This window comes from Rattus rattus, chromosome 10, assembly GCF_011064425.1.
Source record: "Rattus rattus isolate New Zealand chromosome 10, Rrattus_CSIRO_v1, whole genome shotgun sequence".
Taxonomy (NCBI): Eukaryota; Metazoa; Chordata; class Mammalia; order Rodentia; family Muridae; genus Rattus; species Rattus rattus.
Window position 1 is genome coordinate 81,506,715 of NC_046163.1, and position 27,444 is coordinate 81,534,158.

The 27,444-nt window shown below is 38.1% G+C and overlaps 2 protein-coding genes across 3 annotated transcripts in view; both read right to left on the minus strand.

The window, feature by feature from the left end:
* Positions 1 to 10,449, minus strand: part of LOC116910953 (contactin-associated protein like 5-4-like) — a 122,523-nt gene extending 112,074 nt beyond the window's left edge. Inside the window, exons 1-2 of the mRNA XM_032914685.1 lie at positions 10,364 to 10,449; positions 9,664 to 9,810 (exon numbers count right to left, since the gene is read on the minus strand). Coding sequence (XP_032770576.1) covers positions 9,664 to 9,810; positions 10,364 to 10,449 — 233 coding nt within the window. The remainder of the gene's footprint in view (positions 1 to 9,663; positions 9,811 to 10,363) is intronic.
* Positions 10,450 to 13,927: 3,478 nt separating this feature from the next.
* The window catches only part of LOC116911684 (contactin-associated protein like 5-4), a 465,842-nt gene continuing 452,325 nt past the window's right edge, over positions 13,928 to 27,444 (minus strand). Inside the window, exons 8-9 of one of the 2 annotated variants that reach the window (XM_032915638.1) lie at positions 27,178 to 27,442; positions 13,928 to 14,376 (exon numbers count right to left, since the gene is read on the minus strand). In XM_032915638.1, the coding sequence (XP_032771529.1) occupies positions 14,207 to 14,376; positions 27,178 to 27,442 (435 nt within the window). In that variant the 3' untranslated portion in view covers positions 13,928 to 14,206. The remainder of the gene's footprint in view (positions 14,377 to 27,177; positions 27,443 to 27,444) is intronic. The other variant, XM_032915639.1, reaches the window with a different exon arrangement.

Below are 27,444 nucleotides of genomic sequence, written 5' to 3' on the forward strand. Positions count from 1 at the left end.
AAGAATTGATAGATACACAGAGATCTTTTGTCTTTTAATTATTAATTTGAAATGTTTCTCTTTCATGTAAGTGATTTGAGAATTTAAAGTCATCTCTTCCTCGTGTTTCTACATGTACTCAAAGATTCCTTGGCTTCTGTGTTTCCATACTGCATCTTTAAATATTTCTGAGGAAAGGTGGTGCAGGTAGCTCTTAAGCACAGCTTTCTTAATGCTCTCTGAACATCCATTCTGTATCTTACTTACCAAACAATGAACCTTAGAACAAGTACCTGTGATAATTTACTGGTCTGTGCTGTTTTTGTTTTAAGCACTAGTGTTGCAGATTGTCAGTAAGTGAGGGAAACTTCTCACCTCAAACTTATGAGAAAATGTAAACTTCCTCTTTTTGTGTGTTTGACTATTTGTATTTTCTGTGAATCAAACCACCTAAGTCTCTGTCTTAAGAATTTTTAATCATTGCTGTTACAAAATATGAAGCAAGAAGGAAATTAAGGGAAGAAGGATTGTGTATTATTTGTAGTATAGAGGAAACTATTGCCAATAGCATAGAAAGCATGGTGATCAGCAGGAAGCAGCTAGTCATGTTGTCTCCACAGTTGTAAAGCATAATTCAACAGGAAATAGAACCTGCTATAAAATATCAAGTCATACCCGAGTGGGCTCCAATCAGGTTCCATCTTGTACTAAATGCCACAACCTTCCCAAACAGTACCAAGCTGGAATCCAAGTGTTCAAACATGTGTGTCTGAGGAGGACAATTTACATTCAAACCACAACAGTGACCTTCCTTGTCTTGAAGAGAGCAGTGACATTTTATCAACAGATTGATCCACTATTCATGAAAAACCAGTGACAAGAGCGATCAGGCTGATAAGAGAGCACAGATGACATTTTTAATGTATATATATACAATAGTGAAAGGCAGGTTCATGTTTATTACAATCATTCCTCCCTTCATGTCTAAAAAGGCATGAAATGAAGGTATAATCTACCATTTAAACAATAGAAGGATGGTTCTGGATTTTCCCACTGCAGATTTCCAGATGGACTTCCTGTATGTAAGTAGTGAAGACTCTATCATTCCAGGCTAACTATGAAGTTCCTCCCTCCCACAATTCTCCCCAAGAACTAAGTAATGTCAAGACTTATTCTACTGGAAATCTTAGATCTCAGTATGTTCTTTCCAAGATTATGACAATTACAGCATGGATTGCAACCTGTCATCTTGTTGTGTACAAACATAGGTGAGAATATATGTACACATCTGTGCTGTGCACATAGAAGACATGGATCAATAGTACAGATCTTCCTCATTAATCTACATCATTTTTATTTTGAGGCAAATTTCCTTACTGAATCTGCCACTGAATTGATTTTGGGAGAATTACATACCAGAGACCCCAGGGAGGCTCCTTTCTCTCTCTTTCATCATGTGTTCATAAACAAATCACTCTGCCCATCTTTTATATGGGTACTGTATTCAACACTTGGGTATTCTTGTTCTGGAAACAATCCCTTTAGCAGCTGAATGTGCTAGAAAGTTCATACTGTGTGGTTTCTGACACATTATGAAAACATATAACATTTTGCCTCACAATCCTGCCAAGTAGTGTGGGATTTCTTATCTCCATGGGTTAGAGGGAGCACCATACAGAACCAGGACAATTTTTCTCCATCAGGTTGTTTGATGCATAACCAGGTTCTGCTACTTCTTGGTCATATGGCCTTATAAAGGTAATATTTAGATCTGGGTCTTAAACTCATTATTTGAAAATGGAGTTAATGATGACCCCTAGTGTTATTGGGAACACACACACACACACACACAAACGCACACATACACACAAACACACACACACAAACACACACACACACACACACACACACACACACACACACACACACACACACACACACACTGCCCCTGGCTCATTTTAAGTAATTTTAAAAGATAACCTACAAATTTCACTTATACTTAGATTGCAGTTTTTTTATTGTGCTGTTTCTTCTGGTTTCAACTTCTGTCTATTGCGAGGAACTTCTATGTCCTGGTGCAGTCTTCTGATCATGCAACCAGATGTTCACCACTTCCCTCATCTCAGTCATCCCCAATAAGTGGCTTATATATCATCTTTCATCGCCCCAAACTCAGCACATTCCTCAGACTCCTCGTCTTTCCTTCATACCACTTTACTTGCTCTGGTCTCCCTTTTCTTTTATATTTTAACAACATAAGCTGCACACCCAAAAACTCAGGAAGTAGCCAACAGTGGAGTTTAATCTGGCTCTTCTGATCACTAAATATGTGATTTTAAACAAGCAGTTCCTAAACTTCCCTGACATTGTTGACAACCCCAGAGTCCTCAAATGTGAGTGTGCTTCAGAATCAGAATCATAACATCCTAAAATTGCAAGCAGGTCCCTTCCCCTCTGGTTGGCACTGAGATATTTCATTTATAATTAACATATCCTTTAAATTTTACTTTGTTTTTTAATTATGTGTCTGTGTCAGACTATGTGCACAGAAGAGCAGATACTTATGGAGGAAGTCAGATCTACTGTATCTAGAGTCATAAGATTTTATGTACTATAGGTACTGGGAAAGAAACTATGGTTCTCTCCCAGAGCAGCAAAGGCTGTTAGCTGAACCTTCTCTCAGCCCTAGAAATATCATTTTTACTAAATTGCACTGTGTGATCCTGTTTATTGTCCATACTTGAAGAACCACTAGAGCTTTATAGAACTGTTCAGATAGCTAACATACGAAATATTTAAAGAATGTTTATTCAATAAGTAGTACATGACATAGTCTTTCCTTTTCCTCCATGAAAAAGAGCAGAATGTGATAAAATAAAAAAGGAAAAAAGGCAGTAAAGATGATAATGTTTTGATTTGCTCCATTTATTCCATGAAGAGGGAATAACATATTGTAGCATTTCTCACTTAGAGAAAAGTACTCAAATTGTGTGGGCATTGCCTTTACCATGGCTTTCCTGGAACTTGACATAAAGGCTTTCAGTTTTAGAGAAGAGCTCAGACATATGTGTTAAACCACATTGCAATCTTTTTATATTACCCACTGTTTTAAAACTCTCCCACACATGGGGTGGACTGAATCAAGACTCTGTTTGTGGATGTTATCCAACATAATGTTTTCTCATCCTGTGTTTGCAGCTCCCCATGCTCAAGCTGGGAAGCAAAACATCTTGACCAGAGAAGGAAAGACAGACACATGCTTTTCTTAGAATGCAATATGCTAGGAGAAAAAGGACCTGATAGGGAGAGAGGAAATTGTGTTTATGACATATTTGGCTGCAGGAAATTAAATGTACTGTTTTGTATCTGATCCATCCAGTGGAGAACAAAAATTGTTTGCATTTTTGGAAAAAGATTAGAAAGAAATATTCTTAGGATAAAATAACAGAGTTCCGGAGAAACAAGCCTTAATTCATAGTTCATTTTGTAGTCAGGACATGATGTCCATTTCTGTACGTTCAGGACTGGGACAAGAGTCCCATGAACTAGCCTTAACATAAAAAAGGGTTTTGAGAGAAGGGTTGCCTGGAATCAGTGAAAACAAAAGCCTCAAAGTCAAATTGTGGGACCAAGCTGCAACTACGCTCTACTGGAAACAGCTTTCCAGCGTGCTTCCTCTCTGTTCTGCTTTCTTTTTCTCTTTGATCTTATTTCTCTGGAGATTTCAAGTTAGCCCTCTCTCTGTGTTCTGTTTGAGACAATTTTCCAAACAGTTCTCTCCTGCTGTTCTAAAAATTCTCTCTGGATAGCTCATCTTCTGCAGTTATAAGCCTAGTCTTTTATTTTACATATCAATCCAATCATTTAGTCTATATCTAGTTTTCCCTTTGATGTTCCTATGAATTAGCATCCCATGACATCAGCCCACTAATTCTTAGGAGATATCAGGCACATATTTTCTTTTAGCACTGCAAAAGAATTCAGAGATTGGTCTGCTTCCACATCTTTCTGATGAGCTGGACTTTCCACAATTATATTTCTGTATAAGGGTAGTCTACAGGTGATGGGACTTGTGGCATCCAAAATTTCCTGGAATTCCAGAAAGCTACATAGGAATCAATGTCTACTGATCTTAATAAAGGTTTATCAACATTATTTTCTGTGTGTGTGTCTGTGTGTGTGTCTGTGTGTGTGTGTGTGTGTGTGTGTGTGTGTGTGTGTGTGGTGGGGTGTTATATTCATGTATGCACATGCCTGTGTACAAGTGTGGGAGCAGAGGAGAGTGTCAACCATCCTTTATCATTCTCCCCTTATTCTTTAATAATTGTTGTTGGTGCTGCTGCTGCTGTTATTGTTCTAAATAAGCTGGCAGATGGAAAGCTGCACGAAGTTTCCATCTCTAGCTGGCATGCACTGGGATTTTGGATCCATCCAGAGCTTGTTACATATGTGCTTGGATCTGAACTCCCAAGTTAATGTTTGTGAAACAAGTACTCTTAGCCAATGAGACAGATGTCCAGTCACAAATGATGCTTTAATGGCACACTTTAAACAGCTCAAAGGAAGCAGGCACTATCAGTTTGCAGATGTCATTTCAAAGGGCCTTTAAAAGCCCACAGAAAAATCAAAATATTAGAAATGTTGTTCCCTTTCCTTATCGAATGCCAAGGTCTTCCTATATCTGTTATCAAGCGCTAAGACATTTGAATTACTAAGAAGCATAGTTGGAGACATGATGAGAAAAACCAGGATGTATGGGTGGGCCACAGTTATCTGTTAAATAGAAATAGTACACAGAAGGCGAGGATAGAGATCTTGGTATTGAGTATCCAAGAGGAGATACTCAGGCCTCCATGGTCTGGTTAGCCAGGAGCCCAGGTAAGCAAATCACAGCCAGGGTCATTCCCTGCTAGCATGCTGATTCATACGAGCTGGGTAACACATTCATACTGATTAACACAGGAAACATGGAAAAATGTAAGACTTTCTCTTGAACTGGAGCTTCCAATTTCAGATGGCTAGGGAGCCCAAGAGATCCCATGTCTGCTTCCCTAAATACCGAGGCTTCTTTCTCCCTGATCTCTGAACAATTACTTCTGTAGCTTATGTATCTATACCACATGTTTTTCCTCCCTGTATCTATTGCAGCTACTAATTTACATGTATGTGCACTTCCTTTATGACATTTATTTTATTACAAAAATTAAACACGAACACAAAGCCGAAGAAATGCCTGGCTTTCTAATTTCCAGACCTGCCTTCCACATTTCAAACAAATGTAAATTAGATAAGAGAGAAAGACCAAACAAAGCAATGGACAAAGATTTTCTTTTTGTCAGAGAAAGTAACTGCAATTCAAGGGAAACTTCCCATTTACCTACTGAAAAATTTATGTTTGTCATTGTGAAATTAAATAAAACACATTTGTAAGTAATATAATTAAACAACTACAATTACACAAAAGTAATCGAGGAAAATAGATGGCAATGACTTCTGATAATCAAAAATGAGAGTTTCTTGATTACAAATTAAGAAATCAGAGACCACAATTGACAAATGTCCCAGGATTTATCTGTAATACATAAAATGATGCATCAGAGGATGAATTTGGAAGATTCTTCCTTGCCAGGAATATAGACTTGGAATGCTATCCATTTTCTTATTTATTTATTTATTTATTTATTTATTTATTTATTTTCCCTCTATCTCTATTAAATTGGGTATTTCTTATTTACATTTCAATTGTTATTACCTTTCCCAGTTTCTAGGGAAACATCCCCCAACCCCTCCCCCTCTCCTTCTATACGGGTGTTCCCCTCCCCCCATTACCACTCTCCTCTCAACAATCACATTCACTGGAGGTTCAGTCTTGGCAGGACCAAGAGCTTCCCCTTCTACTGGTGCTCTTATTGGGCTATTCATTGCTACCTATGAAGTTGGAGCCCAGGGTTAGTCCATGTATACTCTTTGGGTGGTGGCTTAGTCCCTGAAAGCTCTGGTTGGTTGGCATTATTGTTCATATGGGGTCTCGAGCCCCTTCAAGCTCTTTCAGTCCTTTCTCTGATTCCTTCAGTGGGGATCCCATTCTCAGTGCAGTGGTTTGCTGCTGGCATTCCTATGTTTGCCATATTCTGGCTGTGTCTCTCACAGAAGAGATCTACATCTGTTCCTGTCAGCCTGCAAACTTTGCTTCATCCATCTTATCTAGTTTGGTGGCTTTTTATGTATGGGCCACATGGGGCAGGCTCTGAATGGTTGTTCCTTCAGCCTCTGTTCTAAACTTTGCCTCCCTATTCCCTGCCAAGGGTATTCTTGTTCCCCTTTTAATGAAGGAGTGAAGCATTCACATTTTTATCATACTTCTTGAGTTTCATGTGTTCTGTGCATCTAGGGTAATTCAAGCATTTGGGCTAATAGCCACTTATCAATGAGTGCATACCATGTGTGTTTTTCTGTGATTGGGTTGCCTCACTGAGGGTGATATTTTCCAGTTCCATCCATTTGCCTATGAATTTTATGACATCATTGTTTTTGATAGCTGAGTAGTACTCCATTGTATAGATGTACCACACTTTCTGTATCCATTCCTCTGTTGAAGGGCATCTGGGTACTTTCCAGGTTCTGGCTATTATAAATAAGGCTGCTATGAACATACTGGAGCATGTCTCTTTGTTGTATGTTGGGGAATCTTTTGGGTATATGTTCAAGAGAGATATAGCTGGGTCCTCAGGTAGTTCAATGTCCAGTTTTCTGAGGAAACTCCAGACTGATTTCCAGAATGGTTGTACCAGTCTGCATTCCCACCAACAATGGAGGAGTGTTCCTCTTTCTCCACATCCTCGCCAGCATCTGCTGTCACCAGAGTTTTTGAGTTTAGCCATTCTGACTGGTGTGAGGTGTAATCTCAGAGTTGTTTTGATTTGCATTTCCCTTATGACTAAAGATGTTGAACATTTCTTTAGGTGCTTCTCAGCCATTCAGCATTCCTCAGCTATGAATTCATTGAACTAGCTCCTTTTTATTTAAAATTCTTCAGAGGTTTGATTCTCATCATTACAATTCCTTTTTTCACTTGCTTAGTTTAAAGAGTCATGCCAAGCTATTTATATTATTTAAGGACAATTATGGAGGGTGTCATTTCCCTAATTCCTTTCTTGGCCTGTTTCTCTTTTGTGTAGAAAAAGACTACTGATTTATTCAAATTAATTTTACACCCAGCCACTTTGCTGAAGGTGTTTATCAGGTTTAGTAGTTCTCTGGTGCAACTTTTGGGATCACTTAAATATACAATCATATCGTCTGCAAATAGTGGTATATTGACTTCTTCCTCTCCAATCTGTATCACTTTGATCTCCATTTGTTTTCTGATTTTTCTGGCTAGGACTTCGAGAACTATATTGAATAAGTGGGCAGCCTTGTCTAGTCCCTGATTTTAGTGGGATTGCTTCAAGTTTCTCTCCATTTGGTTTAATATTAGCTACTGATTTGCTGTATATGGCTTTTACTATGGTTAGGGAAGGACCTTGAATTCCTGTTATTTCTAGGACTTTTATCATGAAGGGGTGTTAAATTTTGTCAAATGCTTTCTCAGCATCTAATGAAATGATCATTTGGCTTTTATCGTTTAGTTTGTTTATATAGTGGATTTCTTTGATTGTTTTCCTTATATTAAACCATCCATGCATCCCTGGAATGAAGCCTACTTGATCATGATAGATGATTGTTTTTGATGTGCTCTAAATTCAATTTGCAAGAATTTAATATATCTTTGTGTTTATATTCTTTTGGTCGATATTTCTTTGTTGGGTCTTTTGGTTTAGGGAATATCAATTGCAGGAATTCAGTGCTCCATCTGTTTTAATTTTGTGGAATAGTTTGGATAGTATTGCTATGAAGTCTTCTATGAAGATCTAATAGAATTCTGCACTGAACACATCTGGACCTCCATTTTCTGTAATAAGTTTGATTTGAGACCTCTAAATTAGCACAATTTAATGAAGCACATATTTTATTACTCATTTTTTTTTAGTTGGTCAAATTAGGGAAAAGGCACAAGGATAAAAATATCTGTGTGGTATGCTGGGAATCCTATGTGCCATGATATTATCAGAAAATTTGATAATGTTCCATCTAATTATATTGGCATTAGCAGAGACCATGTACTGCATGGCTAATTTCCCATGCTTATCAGTAAAGGCACATGAAGCTTTTTGTCATTTCTTCCCTAGACTGGGACACTCATATCCTGAACTCCCCCAACTATACCAACATTTTTTTTCTCAACTCATACTTCCAACCAAATCTGATAGTCTTCCTTCTCCATACTCACACAGAGCATGAAATCACAATCTACTAGCACAAAGACCCTTTCTGTGATGATCTGAAGTTCACATCTACAGCTTTGTTTAAGCCGTGTGCTTTTTCTGCAAAGCTATGAGCTGAACTATAAGCAAATAAGATGAAATATATAGCAAGTCACCCAAATCTAGGTTTATTGAAAGACAAATTATCAGTTACTTGTTTCTCAGGAAATATATAGTCAAGAAAATTATCATAGGCTGTTAGTTACAAAATGCATCCTACTACTAAATATTTTAAATGCAAAGTTAAAGCATTTTGGTTACACTTACAATCCGTGTTGTGTTTCCTGGCCATTTTGTGACACGATCTCCTGTCAGCTTCTGTCTACTTTCAATGTTGCCACGCATGATTTTGCCTCATTCTTTATTAAGATATAATTCAACCATCTACTCAAATTTCCTCCATCTCATTCCTCATTCTTAGGGTGGTATGAACTTACTAGTTTTTCATGTTCTTACAGGTATCATGTGTTTCACAAAAAAAGGTATATTTCACTTCATAGCAATGGCTTAGTGTAGCCAAGATCCTTTAACACCAATGGGTAGGTATTCACTTAACAAATCCTATTTACCCACTGGCTCTTAAAGGGCGAGAAGAGAATTAGAGAAAGGAAGCAGGTAAGCAGGAAAATGCTATAGAAGTAATACAGAAAAACACTGCTGAAATTCAGTAACCATTTTCTTAGGTTTTCTGATTTTAAATCTAGAAACCTCTGTCATAAGAGGAGTCAAATCAGAAGAAAACTGCAACCAGAAACAATGTCATGAAAGATCTGCGGGTTGTGGAATAAAAGTCTTGATTCTCATTAACCTACTGTCTGGTCTCTTTGGGTTGAAAGAAACAGTGGCTAGGGTCAGTGGTAGCTAGGACCAGCCTTTCCCAATTGAGGATATCTACGAAGAGCACATCCAAACCCTTAGCCATAAATTTCCTGAAGCTTTTGACATTATAGGAAGGCCACTCACAACAGACAAAAAATGAAATGGTTTAGGGAGAGCAATTCCTCCCTCTTTCATGCTGTACTATTAACTTCAGTGTAATCAAATGTTGTTTATGCATAAAATTTTAATCCCTTCACAAATTTGTGTTTTGATTTAATATGTATATCCCATTTCCTGCAAGTCAACATGAAGAGAGACCAACTAATTTAAATCATTTTCTCTGGGCTGGAAATCCTTTCAGAAATATTTTCCATTAGTCGAGTCAATTATTTCTAATGTGACTAAATGTCTACACATTAGAAATTTACTTACAGAAACTCATATTCAGAACAGAGAGAATGGAAAGGGTTAGAGGAGCAGAGGCGACAAGAGAATAAATTACCTGTCTTTGATGCTACACAGATCAATGTGTAAATCACTAAAATTCCCCATGGAACCTTGCTGAACTGAAATGAGGTCCTTGGGCTGGTTATCAAAATGAGCCTCATGGAACCTTAATGGGGTTTGAACTTGAAAGATTGTCAGGGCCCTAGGACAGGAAAAAAAAAAAAGATGAAGGAATTCAGAAATGATCTGTTATCTATTGAAGAACATATTGAGTTTCATTTATCCGGGCACTTTTATTCAAAAAAGGCCACACTTTTGTTGTAAATTGGAGCTCAGAAGGTAGTACAAACTGATAGAAAACGCAGATGCTCAGTCACTATAAAGAAAAAAGTACCAAAGGGAACATCATTGGTATGACATTTACCATAATACCCCATTGTGTGTGTGAGTGCGTGCATGTGTGTGTGTTTGTGTGTGTGCGTGTGTGTGTGTGTGTGTGTGTGTGTGTGTGTTTCTGTATGTCGGCATGTGTATTTGTGTGGAGGACACCTGAAAATGCAGTTTCATGTGTGTACATATAGAAGATCCAATGTTTCATTTGTGTACTTGTAAAAGCCAGAAGTTGGTATCAGAATATCTTTCTCTGTTCCTTCCCATTTTATTCTTTGAGATAAGATTATTTTGTGAACCAAGGGTTTACCAATTTACCTAGGCTGGCTGGTCAAGTCCTCGCAGCCTCTGTCTTCACTCTTTACTTTGTGTAAAACAGCCTTCTCACCCAGCTGGGAGCTGTGTGGCTTGTGTAGGCTAGATTATCAGCAAACCTCAGGAACCTACTCATGTTAGCTTCATCAGCACTGACACACAAAGGGTTTCCTGCTATGCTCATTATTTTATTTGGGAACTGGGAATCCAAATTCAGATGATTGTGCTTGCATTGCAAGCATTATACCAACTGAGTCAGGAACAGACATACACACACACACACACACACACACACACACACACACACACACACACATTTTGCTCCTGTTGGAAACCTGTCATTCATTTGAATAGACTTTTACATAGTCTTCACATATTGTAAGTGCTTGGGAATGTTAGTTGTGTCCCAAAGCACGCATGTGAATATGGAGTTCTCAATTACACTTTCTAAGAAATTATGCTTTGGTAAGGATGGCAGTTGTCTGGTTAATTGTGCAGCATGAACAATATAATCTCCTGATAAAGGTACACTCAAGAACTAAGCATGATTTTGAACATACTGTACAAATCAAATCCAGACATTAAAAAAACTGGCTAGGGGTTGGGGATTTGGCTCAGTGGTAGAGCGCTTGCCTAGGAAGCGCAAGGTCCTGGGTTCGGTCCCCAGCCCCAGAAAAAAAGAAAGGAAAAAAAAAAAAACTGGCTTAAATACAGATAGTTACATTCTGTAATAGCACATGAGAAAGATTAGCACCACACCTCTTAAAGAATATTCTTTAAAAATAAAAACGCATTGCATCTTTTAGCATCATGTGAAAGTTAGGCCTCCCTACTTATTAAGACAGGTGAGGAGCAAACAGATTGATGAGTATATGTGCTCTTACAAATTCCATCCCAGTGATTCTAATAGGTTTAGAGCACATGGTAATGTGAGCTGAAAAACATGTCATCATGGCATAAATGACAGAAACTACATCAGCCATCCGTCTCTAATAAACAGTCAGTCACTATGGAGCTGAAGCCTACAAGCTGGTGAGCAGCTCACAGGCACACTATAAAATGAAGAGATGCTACAACTTCTAGTTTAGAGATAATTTATGGAAGTTTACTATTATTGCTGAGCTGCATTTTTTTCACCCACCTTAACGTTAAATTTTGTATGGAGATGGTTTGTTTAAACACTGTTCAAATTATAGATAAATTTTCATTGTTCTATGTCTACCACTCTGGGAAATCACACAGAATTTAGTAATATTCTAGGTGAGGGGAAGAGAGTCATTATTGCTCAGCTGTATTTCAGAAGACTATTTTAACATGATTATTCAAAGCCATTTTGCCTGCAAGTAAATTCCTGAACAACATTCTTTCTCTATTGCTGAAAAACCCTCTTTAATGTAGAATGCACAGCTTGTAGTTGAAACCATTTCTCAGCATTTGTTTCCATTCATTTGTCTGTAGTGAACATAGATTTTAAACTGCTCCATGCATTCACTCTCTCTGTGGTCTCCCATAGATTATTATGATCATATTATTATTATGATCTTTGAGAAACAATATATGAGAGTAGGGGTGCAAGTGTCACAGGTAATGTATGATGGAGATGAGATGACAACTATAAGTATTAGTCCTTTCTACCTTGTCTGAGGATGGGTCTTCTGTGGCACAAAGATCCCAGTCATATGCTACACAGTCTGGTTTTCCAAGGACTCTAGGACTCTAAATCCAGGTTGTTATGCTGATACAGCAAAAATTATTATGACTGAGCCATCTTTTCAACATGCATATTATTTTATTTCAAGAACAAGTTGCATTTTTATGCATTTAGACATTTTATGACTTAAAATTATATGCTGTTGATGGATATATAACGGATATAATGGTTCAAATAGGTTTGGCCCTATAGAATCAGGTGTTGAATGCTTAGTCCGCAGGAAGTGACATTATTAAGAAGTATGTCCTTGGTGGATTAGCCTTGCTGGAAGAAGTGTTTTACTTTAGGGCGGGTTTTGAGGTCCTATGCTCAAGCTCTACTCCTTGAAACCCTCCTCTTAGATGCTTATAGGAGACAGTCTCCTACCTGAATTCAGATCAAGACTGTGCAACTTCTAGCTCCTCTGCTTGCAGGTTGGCTTGCACGATGCTATGCTTTATATAATTACGATAATGGACTAGACATCTGGAACTATAAGCTAACACTAATTAAAAGTTGTTCTTTGTACAAGTTGCCTTGATCATGATATCTCTTCAGAGCAATAAAATCCTAAGACAATAGTGATTGTGGGTGAAGGACTGTGGCCCATCCTTATGCTAAAATTTATCCTCACTGATCTTGTTTCACAGATTCTTTCCAAAGATAACCTAAATATGTATTTTTAACTCATGCAATGTTCTTTTTGTGTTTGAAAATTATCATGCATTTTCTTGGGAAGGAAGGAGTAATTTCTAGATTTTGGAGCTTAGAGATTACAGGGTTCAGGTTAGAACTCAGTGTAAAGTATCTGTTTGGTATATGGGAGGCTGTAAGTACCTACAATGTATGTACTTATTATTATTTCTAACATTATGTGTGAGCAAGATGGAGTGCAAGCATATATGTTTAGAAGTCAAAAGACAAAACGATGGAACCATTCCTTTCTTTGACTGTATGTTTCAAGGTTACAAATAAAATTCTCAAGTTTGAGCAAATAACTCTCTTGCCCATGGAATCATCTTGCTATCTCTTCTATGAATCCTTGTCTTTGGTAACTTTCTGCTGAGAAAATCTCAACTGTAGCATAAGGTCAGCTCACGCTCACATCTACAAGATGTGAACAAGGTTATTTGCTCTCAGGAAGGTGTGTGTGTGTGTGTGTGTGTGTGTGTGTGTGTGTGTGTGTGTGTGTGTGTGTATTTGGCAGTGATAGGGGTTTGAGTGTGCATGAGGTTGGGTGTTGCTGTGTGTGGAGACCAGTGCCTTTTGCCTGATTAGTAAACCCTCCACTAAGCTTCATCAAGCCAATATTTTGCTTTTCATATTTTGCATTTCATATTTTGTTTTCATTTCCCAGTAATTCTGAATGTTAGTTTGTTTTCCATGTTCTAGAAAAGGAGTCCAGGGACTGTATCTTAAGAGTTTAAGGTCAAAAAGCCTATGGACCTAAGTATGCTTTAGAAGTGACTTCTGTAAGACAGACTGCTGGCTATAGAATTAGATATCATCTAATTTGTTATTGTTTTTTTAAAAGATACTTTTAAAATACTCAACACAGAAGCATTTATTACAATGGCAAAAGACCCCTGAACCACTGTCCACCCCAGATTGTTTGTTAGTTTATTTAGTGTGTGTGTGTGTGTGTGTGTGTGTGTGTGTGTGTGTGTGTGTGTGTGTATTGCTGGAGGGATTTGCAAAAATATCAGCCACTCAGAAATGGCAATAGCTCTTCCCCTACCCCTTGGAGGCCCTAGCACCAATCTATTTTGCTCTGTCACCCTCCATTGGTCCACATGAGCTCCAAAACATGGAAACAAAAAAAAAAAAAAAAAGCTTCCGAAGTAACACGACAATTGGAGTGAGTCTTTCCTCTTGTTGGTACTTGTTACCTCTTAGCATCTTTTCTTTAAGTTTTTAGTTGACTTTGTTTTTTCCAGTATGAGGATGAAGAGCTTGGCATGGCTACAGGAATCAAGAATTTTGATGAGTTATAAAACCCAGCTCAAATAGCCTCAGGGACTTTTACTCTCAGTAATAACTTAGATAAATATTTGCAACTGGCCTGAGATTTTGGTTTCTCAATGTTTGGTGCTTGAATAAATGTGCATGTGTGCATGCAATAGCTGTATGAAGTGTCTGATTGACAGAGCATGTTTGACAAAGCACATGGCAGAATAATTTCCCTGACCCTGTACTTGAAATCTCAAAGGCTACCAAATTTACCTCCAAAGTAGTAACTATTTCCAGAATAAATCTGTAGCTGAGAGGTGTCCAGAGCTGGGGAAGCAGCATCATTATCCAGTGTGAGAGTAACACGATTTCTCCTGGCATTGATGCTGACAGAATGCCAGAGGCCATCATTCAAGCTGCTTCCTGCAAGAGAAACAGGACATTCTGTTTCATGAGAGTCATCTTTCTTCTCTGCCTTATACTAAAGTATCTTTTACTAAACCATGTCTGATAGTTGTATTTAGAAACAAATGAGACTCGCCAAATAGTTGGGATGTCTTAGCCACGAAAGGGATACGATATATTAGTTAGTATGAGGAAAGGTGGCTACAGAGAAAAATGCTGGGTAGAAGGACTGTTAAAACCTTTCAAATCGATACCAGTAATTGTATCCTCAGAAAGAGATGACATAGGTCATTTTAGTCCCAGGATTTACTAAAATTTGTATTCAAGTGAAAGCTTTTGCAAATTTTTGATGGACCAATGGCTCAAAGATCAAAAGAACGCTTGTATATTCTGTGCAAACTATATACCACTGACCTTCAACAATTCTGAAAAAAATTATTTAATTGTATAGAACTATTTTCTTATTTTCTTTTTCTGTTGCTGTCAAAACATACCCTAACAAAATTAACTCAAAGGATACAATGACTATGTCATCCCACCATTCAAGGATATAGTGGTGGCATAGTGGCAGGAACATCGGAGCATCAGGATCTACAAACAGCTGCTTAGGTAACATCCACAATTAGGAAATAGAGAAAGATAACACATGCTGCTGTTCAGCTTCCTTTCTCTGCTGTATATAGTCTAGCACAAGATCTTCAGCCTATGGAAAGGTCCTGACTACATTTACAAAGATGGATCTGTCTACACCAATGCCCATACTCAAGGAAGTACCCCACAGATACTCTCAGTCTAATATTAATTTCTGTAATCCCATTTGGGAGTTCCTGGAGTCTTGCTCCTGGGTGAATCTAGATCACATCAAGATAACAGCATCAATCATCACATCTACACAAGGACAATGTCATTTAAGAATATAACATATTTTAAAAATATCCTCGTCAATTATCTACAGCTTTCCCCATATCCCACATTGCCTCATTCTCTAGACATGTTTGCTTCTACATTCATGTCAGATTACTGTAGTGGATGAAGCCAGCTGACATTGTTATTCAAAAAATCTGCAGTCAAGACACATACTAATTGAATACCAACAGAAGAAATTTTAACATATTTAGCTGACTGTGTGTATGGTAGTTTGCACATATGGAAAGAAAAAACAGGGTTCTACAGATTATTTAACTCAAATAAATTACATCAAAATCTCTGAGAGGCAATAGTGACATTTACAAACATAGAAGTAGCAACAACGAGACAAAGTAAAGCCCATGATTTAGATGGAGCTGAGATGATTCAGGTGGCAGAACTCCATGAAGTTCATACCTGACAATTTCCAGAACTCACCTAAAAGTCAAAGACAGTGGCACAAGCATTTATAATCTTGGTATGGCTGTGAGGGATGGGAGGTATAAACAGGAGAGTCTGAAAAAGCTTGAAGGCCAGTCAATCCTGCTTACCCACAAAGTCTCAGACCTCTTCTCATGACAAAGTAGAAAGTAAAGGCTAATTTCTAAAGGTTGTCCTCTATACAGTGTGCACTTACACACACACACACACACACACACACACACACACACACACACACAGACAAATATACCAGATATACAAATCACTGAAATCATTGCTAAGTACAGAGAACAGTAAGTGGTCTTCAACTTGGGAATAATGAGGTCAGAGGTTCATATTCTCAGAGCATGTATGAGTGAGCTTAGAGTCAGTCCCTCTCAGCTTTATCAACTGATGGAGATTACCCCCAAGGGACAGCATGGCAGGGTAATAGGCAAAATATCTGCAAGAAAAAAGCAGACCTAGGGTGAACCAATGCCATTACTAGAGGAACAGTCAATAGGACTTGGCAGAAGTCCCTGGAGCCTTCACTGAAAAGTCCTGTGGAAAGAAGGCAGAAAGAAACCTGCCTGGCTCTCAACTGCTATAGCAGAGCAAGCAGATCTGATCCTCTATATAGTAAATCTGCAGAAGGCAGTCTTGTACCAAGCACCAAACTGGAGCACAGCTATGTTGTCACCAGGGCAGCTGTGCCACATCTGCTAAGAGAATTCCTAATGGCAATTACCCACTCAACATCTGCTTCCCCTAGAGGAGCGACCAAGACGATTCTGTACTTGGTGGCCCTATCTTTTCTCATAGGCTGTGGCTCTAAACAAGCCAGGATTCAGATCTTGTCTAGGGGGATTGTTGAAAAGAGGTTAGGTGATACTTAGGGATGAAAATGTGATATAAAAACATCTCAATTGCAAGACAACTGCAGGTCGGTTTTGCTTTCATTTGCATACAAATCTCCATAACACATGAAGTTGTATTTGAAGGAAAGCTATGAAACAGCCTGGATAGAGTAATATGAGTCATATCCAGGTTCTGGTTACTACCTAGGAGCCAAGTGATTAGGCATAGGACACCGTTGGGTGTCAATACAGAAAGACCTTGAGGGTTCACTCTAAACACAGGCTCTCTAGTCTCATTAAAAATACTGAATATCAGAGGAGATGTCTAAGGTATAATTATAGGAGTCAGAACCTTCCTTCATCAGTTCATATTTAAATTATGGGCCCTGATCTTTCCAATATCATTATCCAAATCTTTGGCTGTTGTTGTTGTCATAGTTGTGGTTTGTGGTGATGTGGGTGCTGTGAATATGTGAGTGTGTGTGTGTGTGTGTGTGTGTGTGTGTGTGTGTGTGTGAATGTGTTTGTATGTATGTGAAGACCAAAGGTTTAAATCAGATGTCTTCTACAAACACTCTCCAATTTTTTATATTTTTGAGACAAAGCCTCTCACTGACTCTGCATTATGATAGGTTTAACCAGCTGGATGGTCTTTGCACTCCAGGGATCCTCTCATCTCTACTTCTCTGAGTTGAAATTGCAGGCAGATACCATTGCACCCAGAATTTATGTGGGTCCTGGGAATCTAAAGTTGAATTCCTATGCTTATGCAAACATCCCCAATAGATCCAACTCTCCAGTCTTTAACTTTTTTATTTGTTTTTTAAGTATGATTTATAATTTGGCATTTTGTATACTGTGTTTATTGGGGAACAAAGTTAGACATAATTTTGTGGACTCAGTTTATTCACTTTATGTGGATGCGAGTTTGAGTTCAGGTTATGTAGTTTGGGCAGTAAGTGTTCTGATTCCCCTTTTTGACATAACTATTTCCTACATAGTCCACTGCTTCCACTTTCTGAGCCCTGGGAAATCCTACACTCTGTAGAATATTGATAGAATAGCAATTTCAATAAAACAAGCTTCACCAGGGAGAATTTTGGAATTATAGGTTTTGGCCTCACACAACATTAATTAAACCAGAAGTCTGCATCATTTCAGATGTTGGGAATCTCTATGGTTATCAGGAACTGTGCTACAGAACCAGATAGAGGATGTCTTCATTGTAGAGTTCATAGCTAGAAAGAAGCTGTGAAAGGAAAACAAGCATCAACCTAGTGTCAGGGGAAGTCCCAATGGGTGAGGTGGAAGTCCTTCCTCTAAAACACTTTTCTTTTCACCCAGTTCCTATTTTCTACTTCATTCTGTACCTGGACTCAAAATAAAAATTTTAGACACTTTCCAAGATCTGATTGTTTAAAAACCAATATTATGGCCAGCAAGATAACTCAGCAAGCATAGGCTACTTGCAATAAACCTAAGGATCTAAGTTCAATCCTCAGAACACCCAAACTGAAGAGAATTCAACCCCCAAGTATTTCTCTGACCTCCTCATGATAGTATATAACATATGTGTATGTATATAGTCATAAACAAACATAAAGAAATAAATGTCTGTTAAAAACATGATTTAAGAGACAAATCTGGGAATGGAGATACAGTTCAATACATTTTGCTTAGCATTTAAAGGTCCTAGGTTCAATTACTTTTCTATGCAAACAAGAGACAAAAAGACAAGACTGAAATAAAGTCAATTATTCACACATTAGGGAGAACAATCTCTATCAGGGTGCTCACTCTCAACCTTCCTTCAATAAACAGCTTGGTGTCAGCTAAAATCTTTCAAAGGGGATAGAAAAATACTACTGCTGAGGTCTGAACATCTTGCTGTTGAAACCCTCATGGGTTACTTTAGGGAATTCAGCACACAATTTAGGAATTTAAACTGAAAGTATCCTCAGTTTTTACCAGAATAGTAGCAAAGTGCTCCAATTTTAAAGTCATACCCCAAAGTATAACATTTTTTACAAGAATCAGGATTCAGATCACTGTCTTTAAATGCACAGTATCTCAATATTAATTGCCTGATTCAAAGGACAGTGGATGATCTTAGAATCAGACTACTTTTGCCTCTCCTACTTCACCTACCTCTAATTTTCACAGGAATTAAGACAAAGGAGTCTATGTTTTAAGAGACAAATCTGGGGATGGAGATACAGTTCAATACATTTTGCTCAGTATTTAAAAGCCCTAGGTTCAATTTCCTCACCATGCAAACAAGATATCAAAATCAGATGAAGTAAAATTAATATTCATGTTACATTAGGAGACTCTTGATGTTTCTTAAACATAGATTCTCAAAAGAATAATATTGAAATTGGGAACGTTCTCCTAAAATAGTGAAGTGCAGTACCAAGCCAGGACACATCTTCCTTTGGTAACCTTCATTACAAATGGAACATTTCCGAAGTGAAGAGGAAGGGAAGATGCATAGAAGTACTATGAGAAGACAGGTATTACTGGATCTCCTCCCTCAATCTATTAACAGATTTTAATTTTCAACTTTGGTTGTCACAGGTTTTTTTTTTTTAATACCTATGGGTCTTATAGGGCGTTTCCCAGAAGGACTCACTGAGATGTGAATATCCTACCATGTTGGATGGTATTTTTCAATGTCAGAGAGGATTCAGAATAAAGTGGTATTGTTTTGCCTGTTCATATAAGCCATCTGCTGATGAACTTGCCTACAGAGTTACTCCTACCTCTGCTGCTAGTACCCTCCTTTTCTTTAAACTGAATGAAGTTCATTTAGCCTTCTAACGAAGACTAAAAATCATCCAGTAATCTTCTAGGCCTTTATCACAAGACTGGAACTGCTGATACAACATCCTTATGGACTGAGCAGGTATTGTATTCTCAGCCTTTCATATTCTTTTTAAACCTCATTGTACTACCTGGGCAATACTTGGTAAGCAAATTTAATAAATGTCTTTTACAACATACATTCTCTTGCTTATACTCCTCCAGAGAACCTTGGCTAATACACACACACACACACACACACACACACACACACACACACATATACATATACATACAAACACAATACACACACACACACACATATATATACATATATATATATATATAGATATAGATATAGATATAGATATATCCCAACTTTAGATAATTGTCCATTTCTCTTCAAACAAAAGTCTAAATACAGACTGTTTTCTAAGGTCTTGTGTGTCTTCATTTCCAAAGCTCTCTATTCCTTTTAAACTTGATCCAGTGCATAAATATACAGTCATTTGTGCATGTGAGGGTTTGTCATGACCATCATGATTGAGGATTATTGGGATACAACACTCCCTTTTGCCCCTAAATGATAGAGCATCTAGAGTAGTGATTTTTTATATTTTTCCATTAATTTATTTATTCACTTCACATCAAAATTGCTGTCCCCCTCTTTTCCCAGTATCCCACTCACAGAGTGCCTCCCCCATCTCCCTTTGCCTTCTGCTTTGGAATGGGAAGGCCCCCTTGGAATCAATTCACCCTGGCCTCTCAAGTCATTATAGGACTGCACACATTCTCTCCCACTGAAGTCAGACAAGAAATTCCAGTTAGAGGCATAAGATACACAGGCCAGACAACAGTGTCATCAACAGCCCATGCTCTACTTCTTGGGGGACTTGCATGAAGACCAAGCTGTACATCTGCTACATACGTGCAGGGACTTAGGTCCAGCTCATGTATGCTTTTTGGTTGTTTGTTCAGTCTCTGAGAGAATCCAAGTGTCAGGTTAATTCACTCTGTTGATTGTCCTGTGGAGTCCCTATCACCTTTGGGTCCTTTTATCCTTCCCCCAACTCTTTCACAAGATTCCCAAATTCTATTTAATGTTTGGCTGTTGGTTTCTACATCTGTTTGCATCAGATGCTCAGTAGAGCTTCCCAGAGGAAAGTTACTCTTCAAAGTTATGTCTGCAAGCATAACAGACTATCATTAATAGTGTGAAGGATTCATTCTTTCCCATGGGATAGGTCTCAGGATGTGCCCGTCATTTGTTCGCCATTCCATCATCTCATTATATACTGACAATGCCTGTGACACAATTCAAAACAACTTCTTGTTAAAAATCTCAGAAGGAGCATGGATACAAGGAACATGCCTAAACATAATAAAGACAGTATACAGCAATCCAATAGCCAACATTAAACTAAACGCAGAGAGAAACTTAAAGTAATTCCATTAAAATCTGGAGCAAGGAAAGACTATCAACTCAATACATATTTGTTCAGTGTAGTACTTGAAGTTCTACCTAAGGTAATAAGACAATTAAAGGAGATCAAATGTGCCAAGTCTTGCTGGTCTAGAAATGATAGTGTGACATGATTCCAGTTCCTAGAACAGAGCCAGCAGGGCATGAGTCTCCGTGAGTATCAATGATTACTGGGCATGAGGCTTGTGTGTGTCACATATATATCCCAGTTAGTAGCTCTTAGCTGCTAAAATTCCAAATTTCCAGCCAGCTCTTTCCCTTGATATTTTGAGATAAGGTCCCTTAGTGGACTTAATCTTACTAAGGTGGCTGGGCTGGCTGGCCATAGATCTCCAGGGATCAATCCCTCTTTGCTTCCCAGCCCAAGATTACTGATACACACTTCTACACTGACCTTTTAAAGGTGGTCCTTATACTATTGGATAGACCATGCCTCTAGTCCTTATGATGCTATGAAGAAAGAAAGGCAGGCTTTGTGATTGAACTATTTATTTATATATTTATTTTTTATTGTGCAGGGCTGGGGACCAAAGATGGGCCCTTTAATGTACAATCCAGCACCATTTATAACTATCCCAGCCCTTGTTGCTTTAGATAAGGTTTGCCCAGGCGATGCTCAAACTCATGATCTTCTTCTGCCTCTCAGTTCTGGGATTACAGGTTTATGACATCAAACATGGCCAAGGACAAATTGTGTAATGATTTCAGTCCACATTTCCCTAAAGTATATTATGGAGCCACAGAAAGAAACCTCTTGCATGCCATACAAACCCATTCCTTTTTGAGGCAAGTTACAATCTGTGTATTATTTCCCATCACCCATACCTGCATGAGATCCCTATGGAGGTACAGTAGTAAATTTAGTTTTCCATGAAAACCACTGAACAGACTGGTAGCACACATCTTTTCTCTACCATATCTATACTTTCTCTTTCTGGTTCCTCTATTGTCAAAATCCATCCCCCACATTCCAAGCCCATTTGTTCTGCATGAATCCTACTATCAACTTCATAAACGGTGGCAGGTTTTTCTTGACTTTAGTCTGTAGTCACTCAAATAACTGAGTATATTAAAGCTAATAAATCAATTACATTTAATACATTAAAAATGTAAAAATAATCATGGCTGTGGAGAGTTGGATAGTAAAATAACCATGTCAATGAGTGCAAGACCTGTGCAAGACTGTGCACATCAACATTCTATCATGGAGCTGGAAAGGGCTTCTAGGCAGTTAACAGTGCCAGAGGATGGGAGGAAATAACTTTTAGTGGTATCTTCACTGATATTCCTGTAAATAATCCCTCATATACATTTCACTGAGCAATCCTTATTAAACTTATTGGTTCACTTAAAAAGGTGACATGAGGGTAGTGTCATTTGGGAAAAGGCTCAGGATCAATAGGTTTGTGAGGAACAAAAGAGGAAAATGGACTAATTATGATATAAGTACTTAGATGAATGTATAAAAATATTATAATGAAGCATGTCATTACAGATAAATAATCAAAGAAGAAACATACAAGTAAACAAACCAAATAAAATATTTCCTGTTGAATACATTGTTCCTCAACAATTTCTTTTAAGTTCTGTAGCATCCACTGTCTGACCCATTTCTTTCCTTCATATTATTTATGGTCTTGTGGTCTTAATTAACAATATATCAGTGCAAGCTTCCTGTCCCCAGTGGAATGAAAAGTGTCTGGAGGTCATAGTATGAGTGATGTTTCTTTGTTTCCCTTGGCATTGGCAGTCCATATCCTGCCCTCTCCAGATGCTCTATGACAGATGGAGCACCCAAGCAACTGAAACTCTCTTGACAAACGTCAGCATCAAATCATCTCACTGCCTTGTCTACAAATGACTGACTCAAGCTTCCTAGTTGTGCAAATCTGGCTTATGTTTCAAGGCACCATGGATCTGGAGGTCTTTCTTCAGTATATGAGTGGGTAGCCATCTGATGTTTTCATCATTAGTGTCTGACCATTGAATGTGACAGTGATATTTTTCTTGGTACAGACATATATGTTCAGTTCTAACTGCTGCAAGCTAAAATTATTTTTAAGGTCGATACCACTAATATCCCACAAGATGCACTTCTTTCATGACAAGTTCTGCTTCCTACTATCCATTCTATTCTGACATTTGCTCTCCCAGTATACCAAGATCTCATGGAAATTCTATTCTTTCTAAACAGAGAACTGAAAGCCTTCCTTCTTTCTCATACCCTGTGTCTTTCTTGTGTTTCCCCTATAACCTTGGCCTCTATACTTCCCCTTCATTAATACTTAGGATCTGCTAGAGAATATAACTTTCATTGAGCCTCCATCTGGACAACTGGACAACTTCAGGCTTTTAAAGCTAAAAGTAAAAAGAAGCAAACATAACTATATAAATAACCATCCTAAGGGGAATTTCAGAGACTGGAAGGAAAGTGACAGCATATGTTGCCACAAGATAATTCTGCTTTATTGGCAATGAAATAATTACCTTCATCAGATTCATGCTGGAGGAAACATAAAGAAACAGAAATGAATGAAAAATTGCAGTTCCATTTATCAAACCTGAGAAATCTAAAAACACACCACTAGACTGGTAAGTATTTCATCTTGGGCTTGATTCCTTATATGCCCTAGGTAGCTTTAGCTATAACTTGACATAGTCCAGAAAAATCTAAGAAGGAAGTCTCAGTTCAGAGCTTGTTGTGATCAGGTTGGCTTATATGTCTGCTAGAAATAGTTTGTTGATTGACACATCTGGATCCACTTTACTTTGGAGGCTTCCATTCTCTGGACAGATGATGCTAGCATGATCTTGAGAATGAACCAGTAAGCAACATCTTTCTAAGGTTTCTTCTTCTTGGTATTTCTTGATTTTTTGCCTTTATTTCCCTTTAAGATATGGTATGACTTACAAGAAGAAATAAACCTCATCCTCCCAATCCATTGCTTTTTGTCAGAGTGTCTTACCACAGACACAGATTTGAAATGAGATATCTTGAATGTCCAGTATCTGCAATTTTAAAGTTCTCATAACCTGGGATATCTCCACAAAGTTCTCTTTACTGAATCTTGAATTCCATGCTCAATCAGACAACTTGCTGTGAAAGTCAAGGCACTTGTTCCTGTGTTTATGTACTCTCACTAATGGAATTTTGTCATCAATATGATTTTAGCTAAAACACTGAATCATAACTATAATTTATTTGATGGCGAGGATGGGGTTCCAAGATCCTTCCTGTTTACTTTATGTGCAGATGTATGCTAGTTAGAATGGTTCATATGAATGGGGCAATATTAGGGAATCCACTGCTAATGTTGATTGTGAGGCTGTAGACTATAACTATCTGGCCACTGGTCTTAAGGTGAATAATTTCATCATTTCACCCAGCCATGTCCCCATCTCTTAGCAACAGTGGCGAGGATTTAATTAATACTTCCACTGAGTACAATTCCTCCTTAGGTTTTGACATATTCTATAATATATAATCGCTATAATATAAATGTTTTAAAAATTACTACTAGCTTCTGTCCTTTTTTTTTAAATTCATATCTTTTGGATTGATCTTTGAGGTCAACTCCAAGCATTTATTATGTGGTGACTGCAGAATAAAATTTGGGAAGGCATAAGCCAAAGATAATATCCTTCCTTCAAGTTTTTTTATCTTAGGCATTTTCTCATAACAAGGCAAAGCTACCTAACAGAAGATTATCAGAAAAAAAATTTAAAATTGAACACTTTTATCCTAATTCTCTTTAGATGACCAAAGGATAAAGACATACAAGCATCCCTGTTATGAAAATGTGTCAGTAAATTTGCAATTTTTCACATTCTAGTTATCACAGATAATATTGGGCTTGAAAAATATGAAATATTACCTCTTTTAGGTTCTATTACCTCTTGATAATAGAGGAAACCTGACATCTAGCACAGTTCTCCAAAATCCAAAATATTTTACCTACTTTAAATCACACTAGAATGCTTTGAGTATTTGAATGGTGTGTATTGGGAAACCCTGTTATTTAAATGTCACAGTTCACCATACCCAGATAACTCCCCTGAGAAGATACAAAATGCAGTACTCCCTTTTTCAGCACAGTTTTCTCTTGCTTCCCTTATCTATGGAGCCTAAGTCTCACCCTCTACCTGACATGGAGAATACTCTAACAGTGATGATACCATGACTTGAAGGAGCTGACCCCATCTCTGTGTAGAGTATCTCATGTACGAAGAGAAAAGCTATTATCAGGGTCTTTTAGAGATGGTACAAACTTGCATACATTTGAGGGTTTTCTTATTCATTTTAAGAGAATTTTAGAATATGTTTCTGTACAGATGTCAAAGTGCTATACATTTATGGGGTCCTGATTTCAGATCCCCTTAGGCCTCGTAAATCAGAGGTGGCAGAACTGTCAATAACCTGGCATTCTAATAACAAAATTGCTGGAGGGAATAAGAAAATTCCTAGATTTATAGGGCTAAGATAGCTTTGCACACACAATAATCAACAAGAACATCCTTTCTCTAAAAAGGCAGAAGCATGGACTGGAACATAATAGTCTTATGACCTCTATACATGTACTGTATTACACACATGCTTGCATTCCATCACATGAACACGGAATGGCCATAACCTTGCAATCTTACATATAAGGATTAAAATGACAGAATGTTAAACTAGCATATCCATTCATCCCTATAACCACAGAGCGAGAGCGAGCAGGAGGGAGGGAGGTAGTGGGAAAGAGAGGGAGAGAGATGGAGAGAGAGGGAGAGAGAGGGAGGGAGGGCAGAGGGAGAGGGAGAGGGAGAGGAGTAAAAAGGGAATGAATATGGAGGGAAGAATGGATGAAAGGGGAGAGGAAGAAAAGATAGAGGAGAGAGAAAAAGGATACAAGAATGTAGGATGGGGGGAAGGAAAGAGGATGGGATAGAAGAGAAGAAAAAGAAATAGAGTAATGGTAGGTATTCGTAAGAGAACAAGTGCTGAGATCTCTGGATTTGACTGGAATTATTTATCTTCAGATTTCTCACAGGGTTTGTTTACTGAACCATATACCTCAGCCCCACCTTACATACCTGGCCCAACCTCATTCAGTTCTTATCATATAATAGAGCCAATGGAGACAGATGAAAAATGGAATGTTTTTCCATGTTTAAGAAATCCATCTTGGGTTGTGGATTTAGCTCAGTGGTAGAGCGCTTGCCTAGCAAGTGCCAGGCCCTGGGTTCGGTCCCCAGCTCCGAAAAGAGAGAGAGAGAAAAAAAAAAAAAGAAATCCATCTTGGAAAATCCAGAGAACACATAGTGTTTAAAGCACTTGTTTTTTTCCAGAGGGCCCAAATTTGGTTCTTAGCACCCATGTTGTATATATCTAACAACTATCTCTAGCTCTAACTAAATATCTGCTTCACTTCCAGTGCGTTTTATATTCACCAAATGAAGTATAAAGCACCATGCACTATGCATATACTCATACACACACACACACACACACACACACACACACACACACACACACACACACACACACACAAGACTGTCTCTCAAACCCCAGCAAACTTAGGACCATTTAGAAATATTTTTTCCTATCCTGAAATCAAACATAACAGTTTATACTTAGTACCTTTAAAATATATTTAAGAAGTGCAATTGTTAAAGCTTATCTATTAATATGAAATAGAACATTGGAATTGTAAAAAAACAAATCCCCTAAATATTGTAGAATTATAAAATGGAAACCAGACAAATTCTAAATGAATTTTCATCTCTGTCATTTTGGAATTTGTGATTCTGGAATCATTTCTGTAACCCTTTATTTCTGAGTTTATAAAGTTTGAAATGCAGCTTTTTCCTGGATGACCATCTTTCCTGGATGAAAGATCTTTATGCAGGACCAGGCCGGCCACTCTACAGATGGCATAAAGTGTGATAACTGCTCCTGAATGCAAAATCAAACTCTCTCATTTCAGATTATCCTACAGGCAAACAATTAAGAGAGGTGTTGAAGTACCCTTGGTTAATTCAAATATAAGGACTACTGTTTGTCTAATTGATGCATTTGAGGGAGGGCAAGCACATTCACATTTATAGTATAATTCCATACCTGGCCACTCTTCATCCTCGCGTACAATTTCATATGTTTTAGAGAGAAACTCAACCTTGGCTTTCATAGTTGAAAAAGAAACCATTACAAATAAAGGAAAGAAAAAGAGAAGGGCAGAGTGAAGCAGGACGTAAAAAGGGAGAGAAGAGGATGAAGAGGAGACAATAAGGCAGACAGGGGTTGGGGAAGAGAAAGAGAGGGGAAGAGAATGGGATGGTGATTACAGTGGAATTCAGCAGAGGCTATACCTGTGATGATCTCAGTTCCATGTCTTGCTACTTTCTTAATAAGGAGCCTCAGTCTCCCGCCATCCAGGAGGAGCAGCAGGGTCCCTGAGCCTTCAGACAGTTCTGTGGACAGAAGCAGACCATCTTCATTCCATGTCCGAAACTGGAAACTCACTGACAGCCCATCAATTTGGGGGATGCCAGGCAGCAGCAAATAACTGCTCCTGGAGTTGACAAATGTGATGGGCACAATTTCTGGTTCTGAGCAGGAAAAGGTAACATTGCCCT